Here is a 23,522-nt window from a genome sequence, read left to right as displayed (position 1 = left end):
AAACTAGCACTAGTGGAGTTTTATGCTGGTCTGAAAGGACCCATGATCACATATGAAATACTTTAGCTTAAAGATTTTTGGATTGATTCTCCTTTGTAGCAAATTGCTAATCTGATTACTTACAGTGAATAGCTAAATTTTTCTTAGCTATTCACTGATTTTGTTTCTACAGTCAGGAGTAATTATTATTTTTCCTTAGTTTTTTTTTTAAAGCCATGAAATATCAGCTCTTGATTAGCTGACAGACAATGTATAACATTGAAGCAAGTATGTGTGTAACCACACTTGCACAACTAAAGATTGAGGGTTGATACTCCTTTGCTGAACACATCTGTATTTCAGATGGTGGTAGACTTCAACCAAAAATTGCAGTGCAATCAATTTTGGGTGTTTATAATGTGAGTACTTCATTTGTTTCTCAATACCTATCATATGTCAGTAATGTTTTCTGTATTAAAGGGGAAAAAAATGGGCACCTTTTGATAAAGTAGTTTTTGTTTATATTGCTTTCTTTGTAGCTGTCAATAAAACCTGAAATATTATTTTTGAAAGGTAGGCCATTAGCCTTAAAAGCATTATATATTCTTGTCCAATTGATGTTGCCTACTTTTTAATTTTAAAAATCATTTATTCGAGATGTACTACTTGTTAATTTGTTTTAAAAGTTCTATTTGGGAGAGTTTTCTATTGCGAAAACCTCAGTAGTATAAAACTGATACGGAGTTGTTTTAGCCTTCAAATAAGTTTGTACATTGAATTATGCAGCAAAAGCCTGCTCAAAATCACCCTAGTTTGTTTAGGCCCAAAAGAAACTTCAAAACTCAATCTTGGATTTAAAAAATTAGATTTGGCCCCTTAAAATTATGTACACTTAGCATTTTCAACCTCTGCCTTTCTCTGGAGACCCCTGGAAGTATAAATAGCCCTGCTGTAATGTGAATAGCAGGCAGCTTGCCAATTGATGAGGTGCTCTGGTAGAGGTGAGCCATAAGCAGGGAGCAAACTGCTTAGAGGAAAGGAGCCAGAAACCAGGAGAAGCTATTGGGAATGTGGTAATATTAGGCTTCTAGATAAAGTTACATAGCATAATAATATATCATAGATTAAATTACTCTTATGTATTATCACAAATGATAATGTACGTGAAATGTGCAGTAGACGTGTAGGAAATAATGTAAATTCTGTGATGGCAGGGCCCATTCTCTCTGTTCACTCTTATGGTCTTAGCACTTAGCATAAAGCCCAATAATAATAGGTGTTGAATAACTGTTTGCTAACTGAATAAATTGTGTATAATGTAAAGTATTTCATAATACTCTGTACAGCAAGACTATCTAATAGAAATATAATGTGAGTCATAAATGTAATCTAAGATTTCTGTTAGCCTCATTAAAAAATAAAAAAATAGGTGAAATTAATTTTCATAATATATTCAACACAGCGTATTCAAAATATTATTTTAATGTGTATTAGTGGGTGACTTTACATTCTTTTATTCATACTTAATCCAGTACATGCTTACACTAGATAGCATAGCTTTAGGGGCATTTTGTATGAAATGTTGTTTCCTTTTTACCAAAATTTTTTTCATGTCTTTGAGACCAAATACAGAAACTCTTATGTCATTTAGCTGAAATTAATGAGTTGAATTGAAAGTCAAGATAGCTGGCTTCTGTTGGTTTTACAACTTCCCCAAAATGACTGTGCTTCATTCTCTTTCCCTGCACATAAAATGAGGAAGAATGTTCTATCATCTGTTTCATTGGATTAGTATAAATTATATCTCTGAAATACTCAACTACTCAAGACTATTACAAGGATTTTTTTTCATTATTAGTAACAAGTCTCAGTATAAAAACAAAGGAATAAGTCCCTTTGAGACTACTGCATATGAGGGTCCTATTAACTTTCCCACTGGAATCAGTCACAATGCATAATTAATACAAGATGTTCTTGTAACATATGAGGTCTGTCCGGAAAAAGTCCAGCCGTTATTAATACAACAGGAACAGTTTGCAAGATGTTGATGTAACCTGAAAGCCAAGGAGAGTAGACTGGAATGGGCATGCATGAACAATGACGAATTCACTGTTGAGTGGGCATGTGTACTGTGTGGCTGTCACACTCCAAATGACTGAACGAGTAGAGCAGCGAACCTGCATCAGATTTTGCCTTAAGCTTGAACATTCCTTTGTGGAAGCTATTCAGATGATTCAGAAGGCTGCAGCTATGGGCGACTGGTGATTGGCAGCTTTATCACAACAACACTCCCACTCATGCATCACTTCACATTTTTTATAGCAGCCACAGGAAACTAATACATACTCAAAAGTTTTTAGTAAGCCAGAGATTTATGTTTATATCTTTTATATCCTGCATTGTAACTATCAGAGACTAGACTGTCCTTCCTTTAGAATTCTAATCCTTTCTTAGAAATATCAGAAGTGTCTTAATACCTTCAAGTTTCAACAGGCCTAAGAAAAAAGGTTATATCCTATAATATTATTATTTTTTGTCATGTCATTCCTTTACTGCTTCCAATTTGTCCCTTTTTTGTTCTTGACTTCTTAAGGTACAGTTTATGTTTGGGGGGGTGGCGGTTGAGGGTCCATCCCCAACTACTGATGGGGATAGAACAACAAGTTTTATCTGCTGAAGGTATAATTCCTAAAAGGTACCGCTTCCACCTTTTCTATTTCCTTTACTGTATCTCCTCTTCTTCCCATTATATTAATGTTGGAATGCCATGGGGCTCAGTCCTTACCCTTCTATATTCACTCTGGTGATTTCAGTCATGCTCATGATTTTATGCACCATCTATATAAAAACCCCTCCCAGATTGGTATCTCTGGGCCAGACATTTTTCCTGAGCTCTGGACTTGTCAAACAGGTATTTGGATACACATTGCCACCTAAGATATATAAGGCATCTCAAAACTTAAATATCTGAATATGACTCCTGCTCTTAACTTCTCTCTAAACTTGCTCGTTTCGAAGCTTCATTTCAGTGACCAGCAGTTTTAGCCTTCTGGTTAATAGAGCAAAGTCTTCTTGGAAGCTATCAGGAAATTCTATCAGTTCTACCTTCAAAACATGCATCAAAACATTTTTATCATCTCCACTGATAAGGCCATCATCATCTCTATCCTAGATTATTGTAGTAGCCTTGAAACTGTTTTCCATGCTACTGTCCTTGCCCCTTTCTTTCCATTCAATTTTTAACACCAGAATTACCCTTTTAAATTACTCAGATTCTAAACAACCTCTGTTTGGAAGCCCCTAGAGTCTCCCTGGCTGGGGTGGCTCAGTGGATTGAGTGCTGGCCTGCAAACCAAAGGCTTGCCCATTCAATTCCCAGTCTAGGGCACATGCCCTGGTTGCGGGCTGGGTTCCCAGTAGGGGGCGCACAAGAGGCAACCACACATTGATGTTTCTCTCCTCTTTCTCCCTTCCCCTCTCTGAAAATAAATAAATGAAATCTTTTAAGAAAAAGCCCCCAAAGTTTTCCCATTTCACTTAAAATAAAAGCCAAAGTCCTTACAGTGGTCTCTAAAGCCCCACACAATCGGGCCCCTTTATAACCTGACTTAATAGCCTTTGCCTTGATCATTTCTCTTTGGCCACTTCTGACGTCTGGGTTATTCTTGAACATTTCAGGCACAATCCTGCTGTAGGACCTTGGCAGTGGCTGTTCCCTATGCCTTGGATGCTCTTTCCCCAGATTTCCACATAACTAACTCCCTCACCTCCTTCAAGTACTTTGCTTAAATGCTATCTTTTTAGTAAGCTCTGGTCACCCTTTCAAATATTGTAATCAGTACGAGACTTACACACACTTCTCTTCTCCTTTATTCTGCTTAACTTTTTTCCAAATTCTAGCAAAGAGTCACCATAAAATACTTAGATGAAGTATTCAGAAAATTGTAAACTTCTATTTAAAAGTATGAAACAATTTTTAGTAATCTGTTTATAAATAATGACCTAGAAGGATTTGTGGAGGTAAGATAGGAGTTGGACCTTGAAAGAAGAGCAGGACTTTAGATAAGCAAAGAAGATGAAAAAGAATATTCCATGCAAAGGCTTACGAAAAGCCAGGGAGGTGAAACTATATTTTGTTGATATATTTAATAAATAGATCAGTTGGTTAGAGTGTGGTTTTTATGTAGGAGAATGGTGAGGAATTAAGGTTGGATTGTGGAAAGCTTTGAATGCCATGCAAAGTTTGAAATGTATTTACCAGTGGAAGCAAATGGAAGATTTGTAAGTAGATCCTAACAAAAGGACAGTTATGATCGTTCAGAAACCAAGTGATCCACAATACAAAATATACAGATGCTGTATTATAGAATTGTACACCTGAAACTTACACAATGTTATTAACCAGTGTTGTCCCAATAAATTTAAATTTTTTTAAAAAAAACCAGGTGATTAATGCAGGTCTGGTCTGGGTAGTAAGATAGTAGAAAGAAGACTGAGACTTTAGCTTTGCCACATTAGTTACGTGGATAAATCAAATAATCTCTAGACCACTGCTGTTCAATATAGAGCTTTTTATGACAATGGAAAGGTTCTCGACTTGCATTCCAGTAAGGTAGCCAGTAGCCACATATAGCTATGGAGCATTTGAAATGTGACTAGTAAACAGAGGAACTGAAATTTAAATTTTTTTAAATTTTATAAACTGAAGTAGACTCCTGTGGCTAGTGGCAATACATTAGAATGAGGAGCCGTAGACTACAGTTTTCTCACTTTGTAAAAGGTTAGGTTAGAACACTAGTGTCACTAGAAAGATAGGTTCCACAGCCAAGTAAACTTGGTGCAGTGTTCTGAGAAGAGCCAGTGGGTACTCACAGGTGCATCTGCACCTGTGCATGACTAGTATTTGTGAAATACTTCCAGGTTTGTGGCCTTTTCATTCTTTGTATCTCCATTACTTATTTAAGACACCCATTCTCTCTCGATTGCTGATTTTTCAAATTGATCTTTAGGTTGACATTTCCCAGGAGTCTATAGTTAAAATATCTAATGCATCTAATTTTATAGTATATTGTAGAATTATAGTTGACTCTGTTGTTTCTTCTGACCTCCCCGTGAGAAAACCATAACAATAATAAACCTTTATGATTGTTTACTTGTATGATTCTTATGTAGATCCTTCTCTTTTCTTTAGAAAATACTCCCTTTTCTTCCCTTACCAAATTAATAAATATTTCACTTTGTGTTTCAGTTTTGATCTTATTTTGGGGGGACATATTTAGAGAGCGACTACATGAATGCTGTGTATCCAAAGGAAAGTAGACACATATTGCTTATTGTGCCTATTTTCCAAGATGTTGTTCCTTCTGAGGATTACTTTATAATTTCAAGAAAACTTTAAAAATAGCTTCTAGAACTTCTACCAAAGAGCTCTTCCAGCTTGTGCTCTACTTTCTTATGTACATACATCATAAAATTAAGCACACACACAATGATTTACCTACCAGAAGTCTCCTCTTCCCTTACCCTTCATGTTCTTTAGGAGAAAGAGGCAAATGAACTTACAAAATAAGAGAAGCAGGATGCTGGCATTATCAATAATTTTTACTTTTAAAAACTTCCTAAAATAGTGGTTAGGGCAAAATTAGCCCCAACACTAAAAAATACTCGTAATTATCCAAATAGTAGGATTATTCAGATTAATAGTGAAACTTGTAAAATTTAGTTTGCAAAGATTATACTCATTCCACTGGATTTACTAAGGCAAAACACACACACACACACACACACACACACACAAGCACTTGAGAGAATTTAGAGATTTATTTTTATTTTTTAAGATTTTATTTATTTTTAGAGAGAGGGGGAGGGAGAGAGGAAGTGAGGGAAACATCAATGTATGGTTGCCTCTTGGGCACCCACAACTGGGGACCACAACCCAGGCATGTACCTTGACTGGGAACTGAACCAGCGACCTTTTTTTCCCACAGGCCAGCACTCAATCCACTGAGCCACACCAGCCAGGGCTAGAGATATTTTTAAAAGAAACAAAAAATGTTTATCTTAGAAAATCTTAGTTATCCACTTTTAATCCTAGAGTATGCTGTATATTAAAACTTTCTATATTTATATATTAGAATCAGTCTTTTAGAACTAAGTAGCTTAGACATTATCTGGTCTAGTCACTTCAGCTGTCAAATAAGGACACTGAAATTCAAAAAAGTAGACAACTTGGCTAAGATTTCAGGCTAGGTTATTATATCTCTTCTGTTGATCTGTAGCAATGAGTATTTTAACCAGTTCAAAAAATTTTACAGCTTGATATTTTTTTAAACTTATTTTAAAATTAATTTTATCATGTCTCTGGACACTCCATCATACCTGACATTTTGCACTCTGCTTTTTCTGCTATTTTCCTATTGGTGTATTGTTTGCCCGCTGAATAAAGAAGGCCTGGAATGAACTAGCCAAAACGTTTTTAATCTTTTTTTAATTGAAAAAATGTAATGAATAATGCCTTTTCTTTCTGCAGCAGCTTACTTTTTGTAATAGATTGAGTAATGAGTTTTATTAAAACCACAAAGTACCATTTTATTCTATTGCCCAGTCACAAATAGGCTTAAATAGGTGAATGTGGCAGGTGTGTATTTGTGAAGCTGTTTAAGAACTTTTTCTTTGGGAAGGTTGTGTAGCTTATAGAAAAAGTTTATTCTGAAATATTAGTCTCTGCTTTTGGGAGATCATAGAAACTATCTTAGGGCTCAAGGTAGTATATTTGAGACTTGGTAGGCACTCACTTTTGAGAAAACTTGCTGGAAATTGGTACTTGCCTATTACTAATGATCAATTGAATTACCTTCTCTTTCTCCATGTATAAGTAGTTGAAGTTATTTATCCCATTTTTAATATTAAAAAGACTACTCAGGGTGATTTGTAGGTGTATACACACAAGGCTGAAAACACTAGTTGTATTTTTTATATGTGAGAAATTCATGTACTATAAGGATGCATTTCAAACTTCTAAGTGGCTGGCTATTCTGATTACATCAGAAAGGCCATTTCAGACCCAACTGTTTGTTTTATTTTTTTTCTAACCTTAAGTATGATAATCCTTCCAACAGTTTCATCCAGTAAATGGTTTAGTCACATTTGTGCTATACCTTATGCCAAATTCTTTATAGATGCTATTTTATCTGTATGGACTATGGGCATTATTATTATTCCTAGTTTACAGTTGAAACTCTTAGTAATTTAACGCAGCATCACACAGTTAGCTAATAAGTGTCAGAGGCTGAACTTGAAGCCAAACTTTGTGACTCCAAATTCCATACTTTATTCTCTGAATAAAATATATACTATCATTACTCATATTTGTCTGGTATTTAAAACATTTCCCCCCCAAGCTACTCTAAATTATTACCTCATTTTATTTCCCCCTGCTAGGTGGGTAAGATATTTGTGTCTGAAACAGACAACCCCCAAATCTCATGGTGGAACACAATAAAAGTCCGTTTCCCACTTCACACAAAGAAATGTGTGAATGACTCAGGTGTCCAGATTTCTTGCATCTTGTGACTCAGCTGTCCCCTAAGGCCTGCTTGGAGTTAACCACTAGAATTGCTGCATTCAGCCAGCCAATTGGAGAAGAGAGAGAACTTGAAAGATATTTAAAGTGATTATTTAGGGACTAGTTTTGGAAAGGCCATACATCATTGTACTCACATTGCATTGGTCATGACTGGACACATGGCTATATGTAGCTGCAAGGGGAATGGAAAGTGTAGTTCTATATGCTCAAGAAGAAAATGAAACAGGTGAGTATTTAACAACATCTCTGCCACAATTGTGTTTTCTCTTTGTTATAGATGATACAGAGAGGTTGTTACTGAACTAAAGCCAAAAAACCAGTTGGTATAGCAATCTGTAGAACCCAGATTTTCGTATCTCTGCATGTAATATATTCATGTTTCTGAGGATACATTCAAGTAATTGACATTTAGATTTCCACCACCATTGCTGACTCTCATTGGGCATCAAATATTTTACCTCCTTGTGACATTATATTTCAAGTACAGATACTGATTTAGGAAGAATGAGAAACTTAAAAACAGTTTTCAGTGATAAGTGCCATTTTAAGAAAGATGATAGAACACTATAGTATCTTTGTATACATATTTATAATCAACTACCCTTTGAAAATACAATATTGATTAGCCTTATTGTATGATGTTGCTTTTTAAACATGTGATGCATTACTCTAGGCCATCTAAATACCTCATGTTTATTTTTGCATTATGAATCTGAGACATTTGTTTAATGAAAGTTGTTTTTTAACCTTCTCAAAAGCTTAATTCTTCTGGAAAGAGCTGTAACTTCAAATGTTAATATAATAGAAGTATAATCTAACTGAGCTAATAATTGGTCCAGATATGAATATTGTACTAAGTTAAATTAGAACAGAAAAGATTTATAGAAACTGATGTGAACTTCTGACAGATTAAAATCCAACATCTCAGCACTAGCAGTTAACCTTTTGTTATACTTTAAACTCCTTGGAGAATGTTGATAGCTACAGATTCTATCCTTGGAATATATATATATTCACAATTTAGTTAGAGTTTTGGAAATTTCATGGATTTCTCTTAAGCTTACCCACGCAGTAGCTTTTTTTTTTTTTTTTTTTAATCCTCACCTGAGGATATGTTTATTGATTCATTGTTTTTTTTTAGAGGGAGGAGGAGGGGGAGAGAGACAGAGACATAGAGAGAAAAACATCAGTGTGAGAGAAAAGCATCACTGGGTTGCCTCCTGTATGTACCCTGACCTGGAGTCAGTCCTGCAACCTTTTAGTGTATGGACAACACTCCACCCAACTGAGCCACTGGGCCAGGGGCGTTGTTACTTTTAATCATTGTTATTCTCCAAAAATTTATTATTGTGCCTGTTATATTTTTACTTTAACAGACCGTATAAAGAGATGTGTAATAAGTCAGTTTTTTATAAGAGAGTCTGTGTCCTTAATATTATTTGGGCTGCAAAATTATGTCTAGAGCCTGCATTGCTGCTCTAGCTGAATTTGGTAGCTGTACTGGGATTTATTAGAGGAAAATATGTCATTTCCAAATTTGAGATGGCAAGATAAATGACATAACTTAAAAATAATTTTAAACATTTAAAAAACCTTTTTGAGCAATAGCAAACAAACTTCACTATAATGAATTTAGTGGTTTATCTCTGTTTGCAAAAAGTCACATATGAAAATTCAAACAATTTAGTGCCTCTAACTTCTCATATAGAGATGGTTCAGGTTTACAAAAGCTTTATTTACTTTGTGCCAAAAATTAACTGTGTGCTGATACAGCATTTCTAGTACATCACTTCTAGCTATGGTCTGATAAAAGGATGGCTTCTGTAATTAATTCTGTTTTTTGGTAGTCAGCTACTACGTTAAGTTGTACCTAGCCATATTTAAACTTGATAGGTGGTTCTTTGCAACTCACTATATAGAAGATGCTATGGAAAGATAGATACTTCTTTTCTCACTGCCCTAGGAAACATACCAGTATGAGAGAGTAGAGTCAAATTTTGGGATTTCCCTCCTGTTATTTATTTTTTTTACCAATATTGTTTTCTGAAGTTATGCCCAATGAGCTAAATGAATGTTCTTTATAGTAGATCATTTGGTCAGGTAACTAGTCATTCCTTTTGGTACAAAAGGTTAAATTGTTTGCTATTTACTGTGTTAGAAAGCCATTGCCATTATAAAAAATAGACTGCTGTGAAAGTATATGTAGTCTTTTACAATAGCTTTAAAATGGATTTTCATACTTGTTTAGATTATGGGACTACTGTATATGCCAAATATAAAGCCAAGGATTTTTTTAATTTCAAAATTATGGGGGGTGGGGAGAATCGCATTATTACAATTTTGGTCCTTACAAAGTCATATTATTGTTTGGGGAAGACATAGTCTTGAAATGTCCTTGTTCAATGCCTGGTTTTGATGCACTAGAATGAAAGTTCCAGGGGCCTAGTTTATTCTGTTAACTATTGTATATATACCATACCACCTAGAAGAGTATCTGGCACATGATAAGCATTGAACATATTTTTTGAAAGACTAAATAAATAAATATTTAAACAGGTTATTTGTAGTAAAAGAAAAAAGTTTAACAAATTTAGTTATTCCTAGAGGCTATTATAATTGCAAGTATTATATAATGCAAGAAAACCTTTTAAAGATAATTTTTTAAGAACAGTACAGTAATTTCTATTGTAGAGATAACAAATACATACTTAAGCTGAAGCTAAAATTTCCTGTAATATACACACTCAAGAATATTGTGTCTCAGAGTCTAGGTAAAGCTATTCTTAGAAAAACTGGCAACTATTAAAAAAAAAGTTATACAGCTTTCCTCTTGAGGAAGAAGTCCATTCAGCACAGGGCAGCTGGAAATCAAGCAAAAAACCACAGTCTTACTGGCTTGAGATGTCAGGAGTTGGGGTTTGGGACTGCCAGGATGTCTGGAAATTGAGTGAATAAATACCAGAAAGGAGGGAGTTATGTCCCTGAAATTTATGGATAAACTCCCCTCAAATAACTAGATAGCACTATGCATAGGAGATTCCAAGAAGCTCAATGGAAGACGGTAGCTGTCTGGCTGAAAAAGCTGACTAGAGATTTCAACCATTTCCCTATGCAGGGGAGAATGGTGTTTGACATTTGTGCTCATCACAGACCCATTCTAAAAACCATAAAACCAAGTCTCCACAAGGTCAACTTGATCAGCTAGTGATTTAACAGCCGGGTATAATAAATGTCCTCACTCTTCAGGAGAGGATAAGAGGCTTTTAACATATTTACAGTATCCAATTTTTAACAGGCAATTGCTGGACATGTGAAGAATCAGGAAAATGTGACTTAATGGCAAGACAGTGTATTCCCAAATGGTAATTAAGCATTCTAAAACTGAAAGTACAATGTCTGAAATGAAAATTATACTGAATGTGTTTAACAGCAGATTGGAAATGGTAGAGGAAAAAGTTGGTGAACTTGGAAAAAACCTTTGTTATGGGTGACCCGTATAATTTTATGCTCACCTGAGGATATATTTTTACTGATTTGAGAGGAAGAGGGAGAGAGAGAGAAACATCAATCATTTGCCTCCTGTATGCACCCAAAGGATCGAACTTACGACCTTTTGGTGCACAGGATAATGCTCCAACCAACCAAGCCACCCAGCCAAGGCTGGGTGACTCCTATAAATTTACTTTTATATACTGGTTGAATGATTAGGGTTAGTTCTTAATACTCAGTCTCTGATTTTCTATCTGCAAAGTCAGAATAATGAAAAAATATATATTGCTAGAACTTGGAAATTATAAATCATTAAGTTGAGGGGAAATCTCGATGGGGTGGTGGGATGAGATATTGATATATCTTCTGTCTCTGCTGTGTGTAATCTTGTTATTCTTGCTTCAGGTGATTTTCAGGATGGCTTCCTTTTTAAGGGGAATTTTGTGTTAGCCTATTATTTGTCTTAATGTCTTAAAGAGTCCCTCTAAATTTGGTAAAAGTTGTCTCAGCTATTTTCAGTGGCTGTAGTAACAGAGACAGAAATTTATGTATATGTATTTATAATTATTGGTTTTATAATACATGTTTCTTCTCCAGACATGTCACATTGAGGATAAAGACCATGTGTATCTTGTTTATGGTGATAACCTCAGGGTTTAGCAAATGCGATTTCAACTCTGAAATTAGCCCAAAGTCTCCTTGATTGAGGCATTCCCAGTACTTTTCAGTCACATGCTTATAGACACCTTCATGTATTATTTTTACAGAAGGTTATTATTAAGTTACATGGATTTCTTTTTATAAGTCTCTCTTATCATCTCTCAACCATAGGTTGTTAAGTAGTACCTTACATAACCCTGTAGGCTGACAGTGACTATAAACTGAGTTGTTTTTAATGGAACTTTTATTTTTAGTACCTAAAGTAATGAAAAACAGGGAGCTTTGGTTCGGAGGCAAAGCCTATAGAATTTTGTTTTAAGTGAGAATATATAGCAAACCATCTTTAGTATTAGTGGTTCTTAACCAGAGTTTGCAACTAAATTACTGAAGAACATTTCCAAAGTACACAAGCTATAGACCCCATCCTCATTTTGGTTAGGTAGTTCTAGGGCAGAATATTTTTCTTTGTTGTTTGTGAGGTTCAGTTAGGGTTGTTTTTTTAAACTATCAGTAATAGATGCTCATGATTCCATCTTAAACTGTGCAGAACGCAGAAAGTGAGCACTAAAGATTGTTCTCCCTCAGGTAACCATTGTTAATGTTCTTTTAACATTTTTCTAGAAATTGTGTGCATATGTAAGCCTGTGTGGGTGTGTTTTTTTCCACAAATGGTTCATACTATTTTGCGATTATTATTGTTCACTCAGAACTGCATAGTGAGATCTTTCCATATCATTACACACAAATCATGGTTGGTTCATTTATTTTTTACCTATTGGACACAAGTTATTTCCAGGTTTTGTGAGGGTCTCGTTTTGTTTTGGTTTTGTCTTGTTTTGTTTGTTTGCTTCTGCCAACTAGGCCTCAGTGAATTTCCTTGCACAATATGTCTTTGCACACCTGTGTCCTTATATTTTCTGAAGGATAAATTTTACATGTAGGATTGCTGGTTAGGGAACATTTCCGTTTTGAAGTTTAATAGATAATGTCTAATTGGCTTCCCCAAAACTGTGCTGATTTGCACCTCTCCTAATAATGTGTGAAATGCTTCTTTCAGTACACACTGACCAACCCTTAACAACCTTCGTCAATATAATGAATGTGCACAAAGATGGTATCTAATGTTTGAATTTTCATTTCTCTGGCAGTGATTATTGTTGAACACTGTTTCCTACCTTATAATTTTTATAATTCTTTTCCTCCAAACTCTCTTTGTATTTTTGCTCATTCTGCTATTAGGTTGTATGTCTTTTACTTATTGTGTAAAAATTATTTGTAGCCCTGGCTGGTGTGGCTCAATGAATTGAATGCCAACCCAAAGGGTCACTGGTTCGATTCCCAGTTAGGGCACAAGCCTGGGTTGCAGGCCATGTGCCCCCTCTCTTTACTCCCCTATAAGGCGTGTGCAAGAGGCAACCACACATTAATGTTTGTCTCCCTCTCTTTCTCCCTTCCTTCCCCTCTAAAAATAAATAAAATCTTTTTAAAAATAAAAATAAAATAAATTATTTGTGTAGTGAGGAAGTTTGTTCATTGTTGTTCATGTTTTCCTAATATATCATGTCTTTCCTAATATGTCTTTCTACTTTATTTTTTTAAGATTTATTTATTTATTTATTTATTTATTTATTTTTAGGCAGAAGGAGAAAGTGAGGGAGAGAACCATCAATGTGTGGTTGCCTTTTGCACATACCCCTGCCCACACTGGGGACCTGGCCTGCAACCAGGCATGTGCCCTGCCTGGGAATCGAACCAGTGACCATTTGTTTTGCAGGTCATCACTCAGTCCACTGAGCCACAACAGCCGGGACATGCCTTTCTACTTTATAGTATTTTTTACCATACACAAATACTAAATTTTTAGTATTCAAATTTGTTTTTTTTTTTGAGGCGCATTTGTGTATGTGCACATTTTAGAAAGATTTCCTAAGTAGGATAACCATATGTTCCAATTTGCTCCTGTTGTCTTGGTTTAAATATTAAAAGCACAAGGTTGTCATTTGGATAATAGATTTTATGGCTGTCACATTTCTAAAAGTACGTATTACAAAAAATACTTCAGGTGATACTAAGTGCCACTGGTTTTATATTTTAAATAATAAACTCTTAGGACAAGGTCCCTGAGATAAATTCCCCCACAATTCTGTTCTATGTAGAACAGAATCTATCTCAGGGACCTTGTCCTATATAGATATAGAGAGAGAGATATATAGATATATATAAAACCCTGGAGTACAGAAAGCATTTTGAGATGCAAGAGGAAATAAAGACATATATAAAGAAGAAAATATAGGAATTTTCCTCACAATCAAGGAAGAATACTGCAAATAATGGGAAAGCATGAACCGGTGGGCATGAATAAAGATTGCCTGAGTGAAATTTTTTTCTAGATTTTATATTGGGAAATCAATATGACTTTCTCAAGAATACGTGTGGATATTAGAAGCTGTTTTTGGGTTGTTGTTTTTTACCTTTAACTGTAGTATAACAATCATCCAGAAGAGTGTGTTAATCATGAGTTTATAGGTCTATGTTTTATCACAAAGTGATCACACCTTTGTAACCACTACACAGGTGAAAGTACCCTTTGTGCCTCCCTGCAAAAGGTAACTACCGCCTTGACTTGTAGCATCATAGATTAGTTCTGCTTGTTTTTGAACTTTATGTAAATGGAATTATATCAACACATTCTTTTGTGTGAAATTCATTCTTGTTTTGTGTGTAGCAATACTTTGTTCATTTTCATTGGTTCTACTCTACCAAGTTGTGAATATATTCTATTGATAGGAATTTGGGTTGTGTTCAGTATTTTGGCTTCTTATCACTAATACTGCTATGAATATTGTTAGGTATATCTTAGATGCACGTGTGCATTTATTTCTCGTGTTCTCATTTATAGAAAGAAGTATAAATGGGTAATAGAGTATGTATATGTTCTAACTTGGTAGATATTGTTAAACAGTTTTCCAAAGTAGTTGTGCCATTTTATACTCTCACCAGCAGTCCACATCTTTGCTAATATTTGGAAATGTCAGTCCGAATTTTAGTCATCTTTTGCTGGGTGTGTAGTGTTTTCTCAGTATAGCTTTAATGTGTATTTCCCTGATGACAAATGATGTTGAGTACTTTTCCACATCCTTTTGTGAAATGCCTATTAAGTCCCTTGCCCATTTTTCTATAGGATTGTCTGCTTTGTCTTATTGATTTATAACTGTTCTTTCCATATTCTGGATACTGGTTCTTATTAGTTATATGTGGCAAATGACATCTCTCCTTTAAGCCTGATTCTTGGTTTTATTGTAGTCTAAATTACCAGTCTTTTTTTTTATGGTAAGTACTTTTGTAAGTTCTGTTTAGGAAATCTTTCTATTAGAATATTCTCTTGTATTGAATCCTAGAAGTTTTATGAGGTTACTGATCACATTTAGAACTATAAATCATCTGGAATTGAATTTTATGTATGGGTGAGTTATAGGCCAAGTTCCTTTTCTCAGATGGTAATCAGTAAAGTAGTATTACGTTGTATTTGTCGAATTTTTGAAAAAGCTATTTTTAGTGTTCAGCAATGTCACCTTTGAAATAAATACAGTGTCCATATACATGTGGGATTTTTTATCAGGACTGTGTTCTGTTCCATTGGTTTCTGTGCCTGTCCTTGTGATATACCACACTGTCTTCTTAATTACTGTAATTTTATAATAAGTTGTTATATCTGGCAGTGTAAGGGTACTCCCCTACACACATACATTATTCTTCAAGATTATGTAAATTGTACTTAGTTCTTTGTATGTTCATGTACATTTTATTATCAATTAAAAAAAAACTACTAAAGGCAGTGGGGAATTGTTGCGGTCTGGGTGATATGCTAAAAATTTTGTAGAAGATTTTAACTGTGGTAAATTCAGCTCAAATCTAGAGTCTTTTAAGATTAAAGAATGTCCTTGTTATTTTAGCATTGGTTTTATAGTCTCTTGTTAAATACTCAATAAATTGGCCTTACTTAAAAAAAATCGAATAATTAAGAATGTTTGAAATTTCCCGGTGAATTTGTGAGTTTACTTTAAAAACATGCAGACCAAGAATATACAATTAAATGATCTTTTTTTTTTCCCCAGAACATCCATGATAACGGTCTTCTATAAATCAAACTCTCTCAAGAATTCTCTGAAGGAACCAACATCATGACTTAATCTGAATGCAAGAACAAGAAATAAGTTTTATCTTTAAATATAATGAAGGTCTGTGTGTAAACACAGACCCTGACTCACTTCTAATGAGCATTTTAGACATGAGTTTACATCAGCAAATGGGTTCAGATCGAGATCTTCAGTCTTCTGCTTCATCTGTGAGCCTGCCTTCAGTCAAAAAGGCACCTAAAAAAAGAAGAATTTCAATAGGCTCTCTGTTTCGGAGGAAAAAGGATAACAAACGTAAATCAAGGGAGCTAAATGGCGGGGTGGATGGAATTGCGAGTATTGAAAGTATACATTCTGAAATGTGTACTGATAAGAACTCCATTTTTTCTACAAATACCTCCTCTGACAATGGATTATCTTCCATCAGCAAACAAGTTGGAGACTTTATAGAGTGCCCTTTGTGCCTTTTGCGGCATTCTAAAGACAGGTTTCCTGAGATAATGACTTGTCATCATAGATCTTGTGTGGATTGTTTACGACAATATCTAAGGATAGAAATTTCTGAAAGTAGAGTTAATATCAGTTGCCCAGAATGTACTGAACGGTTTAATCCTCATGATATTCGCTTGATATTAAGTGATGATGTGTTGATGGAAAAATATGAAGAATTTATGCTTAGACGGTGGCTTGTTGCAGATCCTGATTGCAGGTGGTGTCCAGCTCCAGACTGTGGGTAAGAGTTTCTTAGATTTTTCTTCAGTTAATTTTCTTCTCTGTGGATAAATAAGAATTATGACGACTTTTATGCAAAAGAAAAATCTTAGCATGTCAGGTAATCCATTCAATAGACAAATATATATTGAGTGCATATGGTGTGTCAGGCAGAGTTTGGTGTTAAAGGCGGGAAACTTATCTTACTCATTTTTATATTGTCTCTGCATTACATATTCACCTAAGCACTTTTTTATCAGAGGAAAAGGCTAAGATGGTAGAGTGCAGGTCTAGTTCTGGGCAAAAGTGATTTTCCCTAGCCATTTGGAGAATTTTTATTTTGGCATAATAGATGTAAATATCAGGGGTTTTGTTTATTTTGGGGAGGATCATTTATATAAATTGAAATAACCCTTTTGAAAGGTACCTTAATATGTATCACAGTATGATGTGTTGTGTTGGGGTGCACAAGTATTTGCTAGTCTCAAGATCTGGAGGTTATATATTTCATTTGCCTTAAGTTTTCAAATTACAAATACCATTTTACCAACATTTAAATAAAATAATTTTGTTTATATATTCAATTATTATGTTAACAGCAGCCCCTACTGATAGAGCATTTACTATGCATAGTTGTTAGCACAATGAAGGACTCTTCATAATGTTCCTCAAGAATAATGAAGCATAAACACTGCATGTGATTTAGCATACCATTAATAAACCAGAGATTGTCTTTAAGAGTTTGGGAAAACCCAGAATTTCCAAGATTATCTGTGTATAATCTCAGAGACAAGGCTGGAATGTGAATTTGTCAAATGACAATTTCAGGGCTCATTGTCTGAATCAAATTCACTATAAAAAGCTTATTGGGTGTAGCAGATTTTCAGATTGTAGCTGTAATTTTAAATGAGAAAAGTGATAATGTTTTCAGCCTGTGCAAATCCCAACCAATTTTCCCAGGTATCACTAGTACTTAACTATCCACAAGGAATTTCTGTGTAATGTAAAGCATTAAAAGTGATACCTAATTATGTAATATTTTATAAATTTGTTAGTTCTGTGAAGGACCCAGAGATACTGTTCAATATCAAATTTAAGTTATGCTGTCCTTATAACTGCAGGGAGCCTGTACTATAACATAAATAACAAAATAATATGTTAACGATACTATCTAAATTGAGCCAAGGTCGGCTGCGCTTTGAGGTGTATAGCAGAAGCAAATTGTGGGACCCATGAAGAAGTAAACTCTCAAAAAAAAAGATGTGAAGAAAATAGGCATAATGAATAATACCTTGAACAACTCACTGGAGCACCAGGCAGTGTTTTGTCACAGGAACAGCTTAGATGCAACGGTATCACACTCCATTCCATGGAACTCAGGACATTTTCACTGGTGCAGTGTGCACGTTCATTAGAGTAGATTACAAATTGGAGGGCAAATTTTAGGTTTAAAAAAAGCTATTTGCAAATTGTAGGAAATACTCTTACAAAGTGAGAATTTAAATAGTGAGAAACATGCCTATATAATTGTTCTTTATCTAGGTTTTTAATGATCTTTTATGGAACCCCAGGGTAAGAGGTGCTTCACAACTTTCTTTAAGCACTTAATAGCTTCTTTTAAAAAAGTCTGAAAATGATGGGACAAATTAAAAGGAGACTTAAGCCTCAGTACCTGTGTCCAGAAGAGATGGAGATAATAAATCCAGGGGGCACAGCCTCTCTGGTCAGTAAATAGGTGTATTCTCTTGTGCTGGATCAATTGATCATGTCATCATAGCAGATAATATTAACACTGCCAACCTAGTAGAAAACAGTAGGTAGGGCTGACACAGATTCTAGTTTATATAAGAACTTGACGTTAGGGAAAGCATGCTAAGCCAACTGGGAAAGGATTGATTATTCACCATATAAAATTGTGAAATTAGTTATATGAAGGGAAAAATTAGATTGTTGCCACACATAACACATTGGAACAAAATCAAAATGGATTACAGAGGTAAGTTACATAAATAAAAGGAAAAAAGTAACTGAAAGAAAATATAGATGAATATAGCTCACCTACTAACACATTTACTAAAATTTAACACACATTTACCCTATAACTTAGAAGATCCACTCCCAGTTAAATATCTTTAAGAAACTCTTTTCTTGTGTACCAGAAGACACCTCGTTTGTAGCCATGTTTAAGAATGATCACAATAGCAAACAAACAAGCAAAAAACATGCTCATTGACAGTGAAATGGATAGATACATTTAGTTTCATGGTTACCTCTTGAGAAGAGAAGGATGTGACAGGACATCAAGGAATTTCCCCAGCCACTGATAAACAAGGTGACCATAGGTTCTGACTTATGCAGTATAGTTGAGTTCATGCTTATTGTGCTGGTGTCATTTTCAGTAGCATTACTTTTCTTTCTCAAGTGTTCCAGTTTAGGTTGTGAATTATGATTGATAATTCATACTGATACTGTTGATACTGTACTGATACTGATACTGTTGGTACCTATTGATACTGTTCTGAACTTGTGAGGCAGATGCAGGGATATTGGTTTTATTATTCTTTATGAATCCTTTTGCATGTATGACATTTCTCAGTAAATTTTTTTAAAAGATTTTATTTTATTTTTCAAGGGGAAGGGAGGGAGAAAAAGAGGGAGAGAAACATCAAATGGTTGCCCCTCACAAGCCTCCATCTGGGGACCTGGCCCACAACTCAGGCATGTGCCCTGACCAGGAATTGAACTGGTGACCTTTTGATTTGCAAGCCAACGCTCAATCCACTGAGCCACACCAGTCAGGGCATCAGTAAATTTTTATATTATTCATAAACTCCTAGTTTGGGATATTTTTACACATTTTTTCTCATGGAGACTTCATTGTTAAAAAGTAAAAAGCTTAGTATTCTAAATATTTTGGAGAGGATAACTAAAATGTTAGCTAAAGCCCTGGCCAGTGTAGCTCAGTTGGTTGGAGAGTCATGCCATGAACCAGAAGGTTGCAGGGTTTGATTCCCAGTCAGGGCACATGCCTGGGTTCCAGGTTTGTTCGCAGTCAAGGCACGTATAAGGGGCGACCTATTGGTGTTTCTCTCCATCTGTCTCTGCCTCCCTTTCTCTCTCTCTCAAATGAATAAGCATGTCCTTGAGTGAGGATAAAAAATTGTTAACTCAAGTATAATAATATAATATAATATAAACACCTACTTTAATGGATTTTGTTATTATGAAAACAACCATTTGGTAGTTATGTAAGTTTAACAAAGAATTGACCTTGATTAATTTGACTATAAATTTTTTAAATTTTTATCTATTTACTTTAGAGACACGGAGGAAGGGAGAGGAGGAAAGAGAGAGAAACATCGATTTTGTTGTCCATGTATTTATGCATTCATTGGTTGATTCTTGTATGTGCCCTGACCGAGGATCAAACCTCCAACCCTGGCATATTGGGGCAATGCTCTAACCAACTGAGCTACCCAGCCAGGGCTGGCTATAATTTACTTTTTGGTTCTGGTGGTTGTCAGTAGTCTTACCCACAAAGAACAAAGAAAGCATTCAGGGATTACTTTTATTTATGTATTTTCATTTATATTTGATTTATGCTGGCTCTTTGGATTGTAAGAGCATATTATTTATACTTGATTATGTTAAGGTTTTATGGTTGTTTTATGTAGGAAAAGTCACTCAGCAACATAAAGTTTATATGTATACTTTGAAAATACAGAGTACCTCATAAGCCCTCATTAAAATTTAGTTTTACTTAGCATGAGCATGTACAGACCCGATTTTGAAACTTCATCTTATCATATTCTTATAAGGCTTGAAATAGATCTTTAATGTTATTACTAGCATAATTCCTAGCACATTGTAAGGTTCTCATAGCTTTTATTTATCATCCCTCATCTTCATTTCTGAAGTTTTGTTTTTATTATTTTTTAATCAAATAGTGATTCAAATATTTAATCTACCTATGAGCCAGATACTGGAGATTTAATAATGAACAAAAGATGAAAATCTCTTCCCTCTTATAACTTAAAATCTTTGGTTACACAGCGGGACATTTTTAATTTAAAATCCACTTATTTAAATCTGGCATAAGGAATACTGGTATATATCTATTTGGAAGTTTTTCATAGTAATGCTTAGCATGTATGTAGTATTTATTTAACCCCTTTCATTATATAATACAGAGACTTTTTTTTTCAGAAATGCTAAATATGAAATTATGAATTTTTCCTTTTGTATTTTATATTTTTCAGTATGATCATTTTCTTTATCTCACATTTTACTTAAACATGTAGTTTTATACACTTTGAGAAATATTGCTCTTAGCTCAGAGTTGAAAGCCTGACCTGGTTTCTATTTGAGATCTCTCAGGGTTTCTGATCAAACACTCTTTCCACTCTTCTAAGGGCTGGGGCACATTAACCTTGTTTAAAGAACACCATTTCTCTAAAAAAAAAAAATATCCCCTCTTGACAGGGGACTAGGAGGCCAAACCTGTGTGCTGTATTTAACCAGGGTAAAGTTAGCTAGACTGCTTCTAGAGCACACAGCTTCACAGAGGTTCAGAGAAAAATCTGGCCATTGCTGAGAAGAATTGGGATGAGAAACTAGTGTACAGGGAAAGCATAGAACCCGTCTTGGATAAAAATGTCTAATTATTGGTAAGTGAATAAATGAATGAGCAAAACAACCGCAACAACAAAAATATCTGATTATCTTCTGCCCAGGAGGCCTAGTTTGTACATTGTCTAGGCGGATAGCAAATAGTTGGCATTTTAGTTTCTGTCTTCACATGTTTTAACTGACCAAGATTGCCCTTCTACCTGCACACATTTCCCCTGTTATCATGTGAGTGCTTCTGACTTTGCTGGGGAACTTTCAAAAGACATCAAATATAATTAATGATTTAATGTCTGCGAACCCCTCAAGGGCCAAAAAAAAAGGTGTTTTTCTTTGTAACCAGAGGTAAACCCCATACTCAATATAGACTTGTTGAATGAACCAATCTGACTATATGCCACTAACATAAATCATGTGTTCTAGGAACAGTTAACAAACCATTTTAAAGCAATGTGATCAACTGTAATCAGGTTTGTGTAGTTTCAAGGTGATTTGCTGACATTTAATGACTCTAAATAATAACCTATTCTGGTGGAGTATGCAGTTCATAAATGGATTTTTAAAAATGGGGCCATAGGTAGAAGGACTAAAAAAATACTATTTTTAGAATTACATGGTTTTAGCCTTAACTTTACTATCATTTGACATGTTGGAAATGGTTTTGTAAGCTGACCTTTTAGAAGTTTTATACAGAGAACAAATCCAACTTTTGATTTTCTCTGGAGGAAACAAATACATGAGTAGAAAACAACAAGTTTTGTCTATTGGGAGCCATAATGATTAAATTGTGTTTCAGGGGAAATTGTAATTTATTACTAGTAATACATTTCATGTGTTAGCATAGATACTCATAAAAGTATTCTAAGAGTTAATAGCTTGAGCTGAGAGTTTGCGCTAATTTTTTTTTCATTGAAAACAAAATTAATCTAGGTGTATTTTAATACCAAGTAATTCAGTATCTACTGCTACACCAAACATTATTAACTGATACTAAGATATTTTGGTGCAGTTTTAGGCAATCAATAAAAATAACATTCTTCCCTTCACACCCTTGCTAAGAATCAAGTTGCTATATACAACACAGATAACATGTCAGCTTTCTCTTATTTATTATTGGAATAAAAAATGTGGCTTTAGATATTACAGTCAAAAAAGCTTGCTAACACTCTACGCCTAAATTAGACAGATTTCTCCAAATAGTCTGGGCAGTTGTCTCGACAGTGGTAGGCCTTCCCTGCAGCATGTAGTGGAAAGCAGAATAGAATGCATCTTTTGTAGGGAAGCAGATCCTGAAAGGGGATCAGGAGATGAACCTCACCTTGTCTAGGCCTTCCCAAATATATTAATCAAGTCACTTGTTTTCCACTGAAATAATAGCAGCTTCTTATAAGTGGAAACATGAGCTGCTTAATTTTTATATAAAATCTGACTTGGTTGGTGTGGCTCAGTGGATTCAGTGCCAGCTTGCAACCCCAAAGGTCACCAGTTCAATTCCCGGTCAGGACACATGCCTAGTGTGTGAGCCAGGCCCCCAGTCAGATGTGCAAGAGGCAACTGATCAGTGTATCTCTTGCGCATCGTTTCTCTTCCTCTCTTTCTCCCTTCCCTTCTCTCTAAAAATAAATAAAATCTTAAAAAATTTTTTTTGCTATTTCTGATTATATATTTTTTGTTCTTTTTTTTTTTTTTTAAAGAGGGGGCGAAATTTTTTTTTCTAAAGATTTTATTCATCCATTTTTAGAGAGGGAAGAGAGGGGGAGAGAGAGAGAGAGAGAGAGAGAAACATCAATGTGCGGTTGCTGGGGGCCATGGCCTGCAACCCAGGAATGTACCCTGGCTGGGAATCGAACCTGGGACACTTTAGTTCCCAGCCCGCGCTCAATCCACTGAGCTACGCCAGCCAGGGCAATATTTTTTGTTCTTTAAAGTTTGTGTTAAAACTTTGTGTTTTGAAAAGTTATCTTGAACACCTGCATAATCTTTCTTTGTCCTTATTTCTCTCTTTTTTAGAGATTTTATTTATTTATTTTTAGAGAGAATGAGGAGAATGAGGGAAAGAAACATCAATGTGTGGTTGCCTGTTGTATGCCCCTTACTGGGGATATGGCCCACAACCCAGGTATGTGCCCTGACTGGGAATTAACTGGCGACCCTTTGGTTTGCAAGCCTGCACTCAATTCATTGAGCCACACCAGCCAAAGCTATTTCTCATTTTTTTTAATTAAAAATTTTATTGGGATTGTTATCTTTCTTAAGATTACATTTCATGTTAGGCATAGTTTGTTGCTTCATAAGGAATTTGCTCTTGGCAGGATATACCACTCTAACTGGTATCC

The 23,522-nt window shown here is 35.0% G+C and overlaps 1 protein-coding gene across 2 annotated transcripts in view; it reads left to right on the top strand.

Moving 5' to 3' along the window:
- RNF19A (ring finger protein 19A, RBR E3 ubiquitin protein ligase) overlaps window positions 1-23,522 on the top strand; it is a 45,962-nt gene that overhangs the window by 2,986 nt on the left and 19,454 nt on the right. For both annotated transcript variants that reach the window (XM_028533622.2, XM_036031308.1), the window contains exon 2: window positions 15,829-16,582. In XM_028533622.2, the coding sequence (XP_028389423.1) occupies window positions 15,909-16,582 (674 nt within the window). In that variant the 5' untranslated portion in view covers window positions 15,829-15,908. The remainder of the gene's footprint in view (window positions 1-15,828; window positions 16,583-23,522) is intronic.

The sequence above is a fragment of the Phyllostomus discolor genome, chromosome 7 (assembly GCF_004126475.2).
Source record: "Phyllostomus discolor isolate MPI-MPIP mPhyDis1 chromosome 7, mPhyDis1.pri.v3, whole genome shotgun sequence".
NCBI classification, from domain to species: Eukaryota; Metazoa; Chordata; class Mammalia; order Chiroptera; family Phyllostomidae; genus Phyllostomus; species Phyllostomus discolor.
The sequence above is the reverse complement of the archived record's forward strand: the minus strand, read 5'-3'. Positions and strand labels throughout refer to the sequence as shown.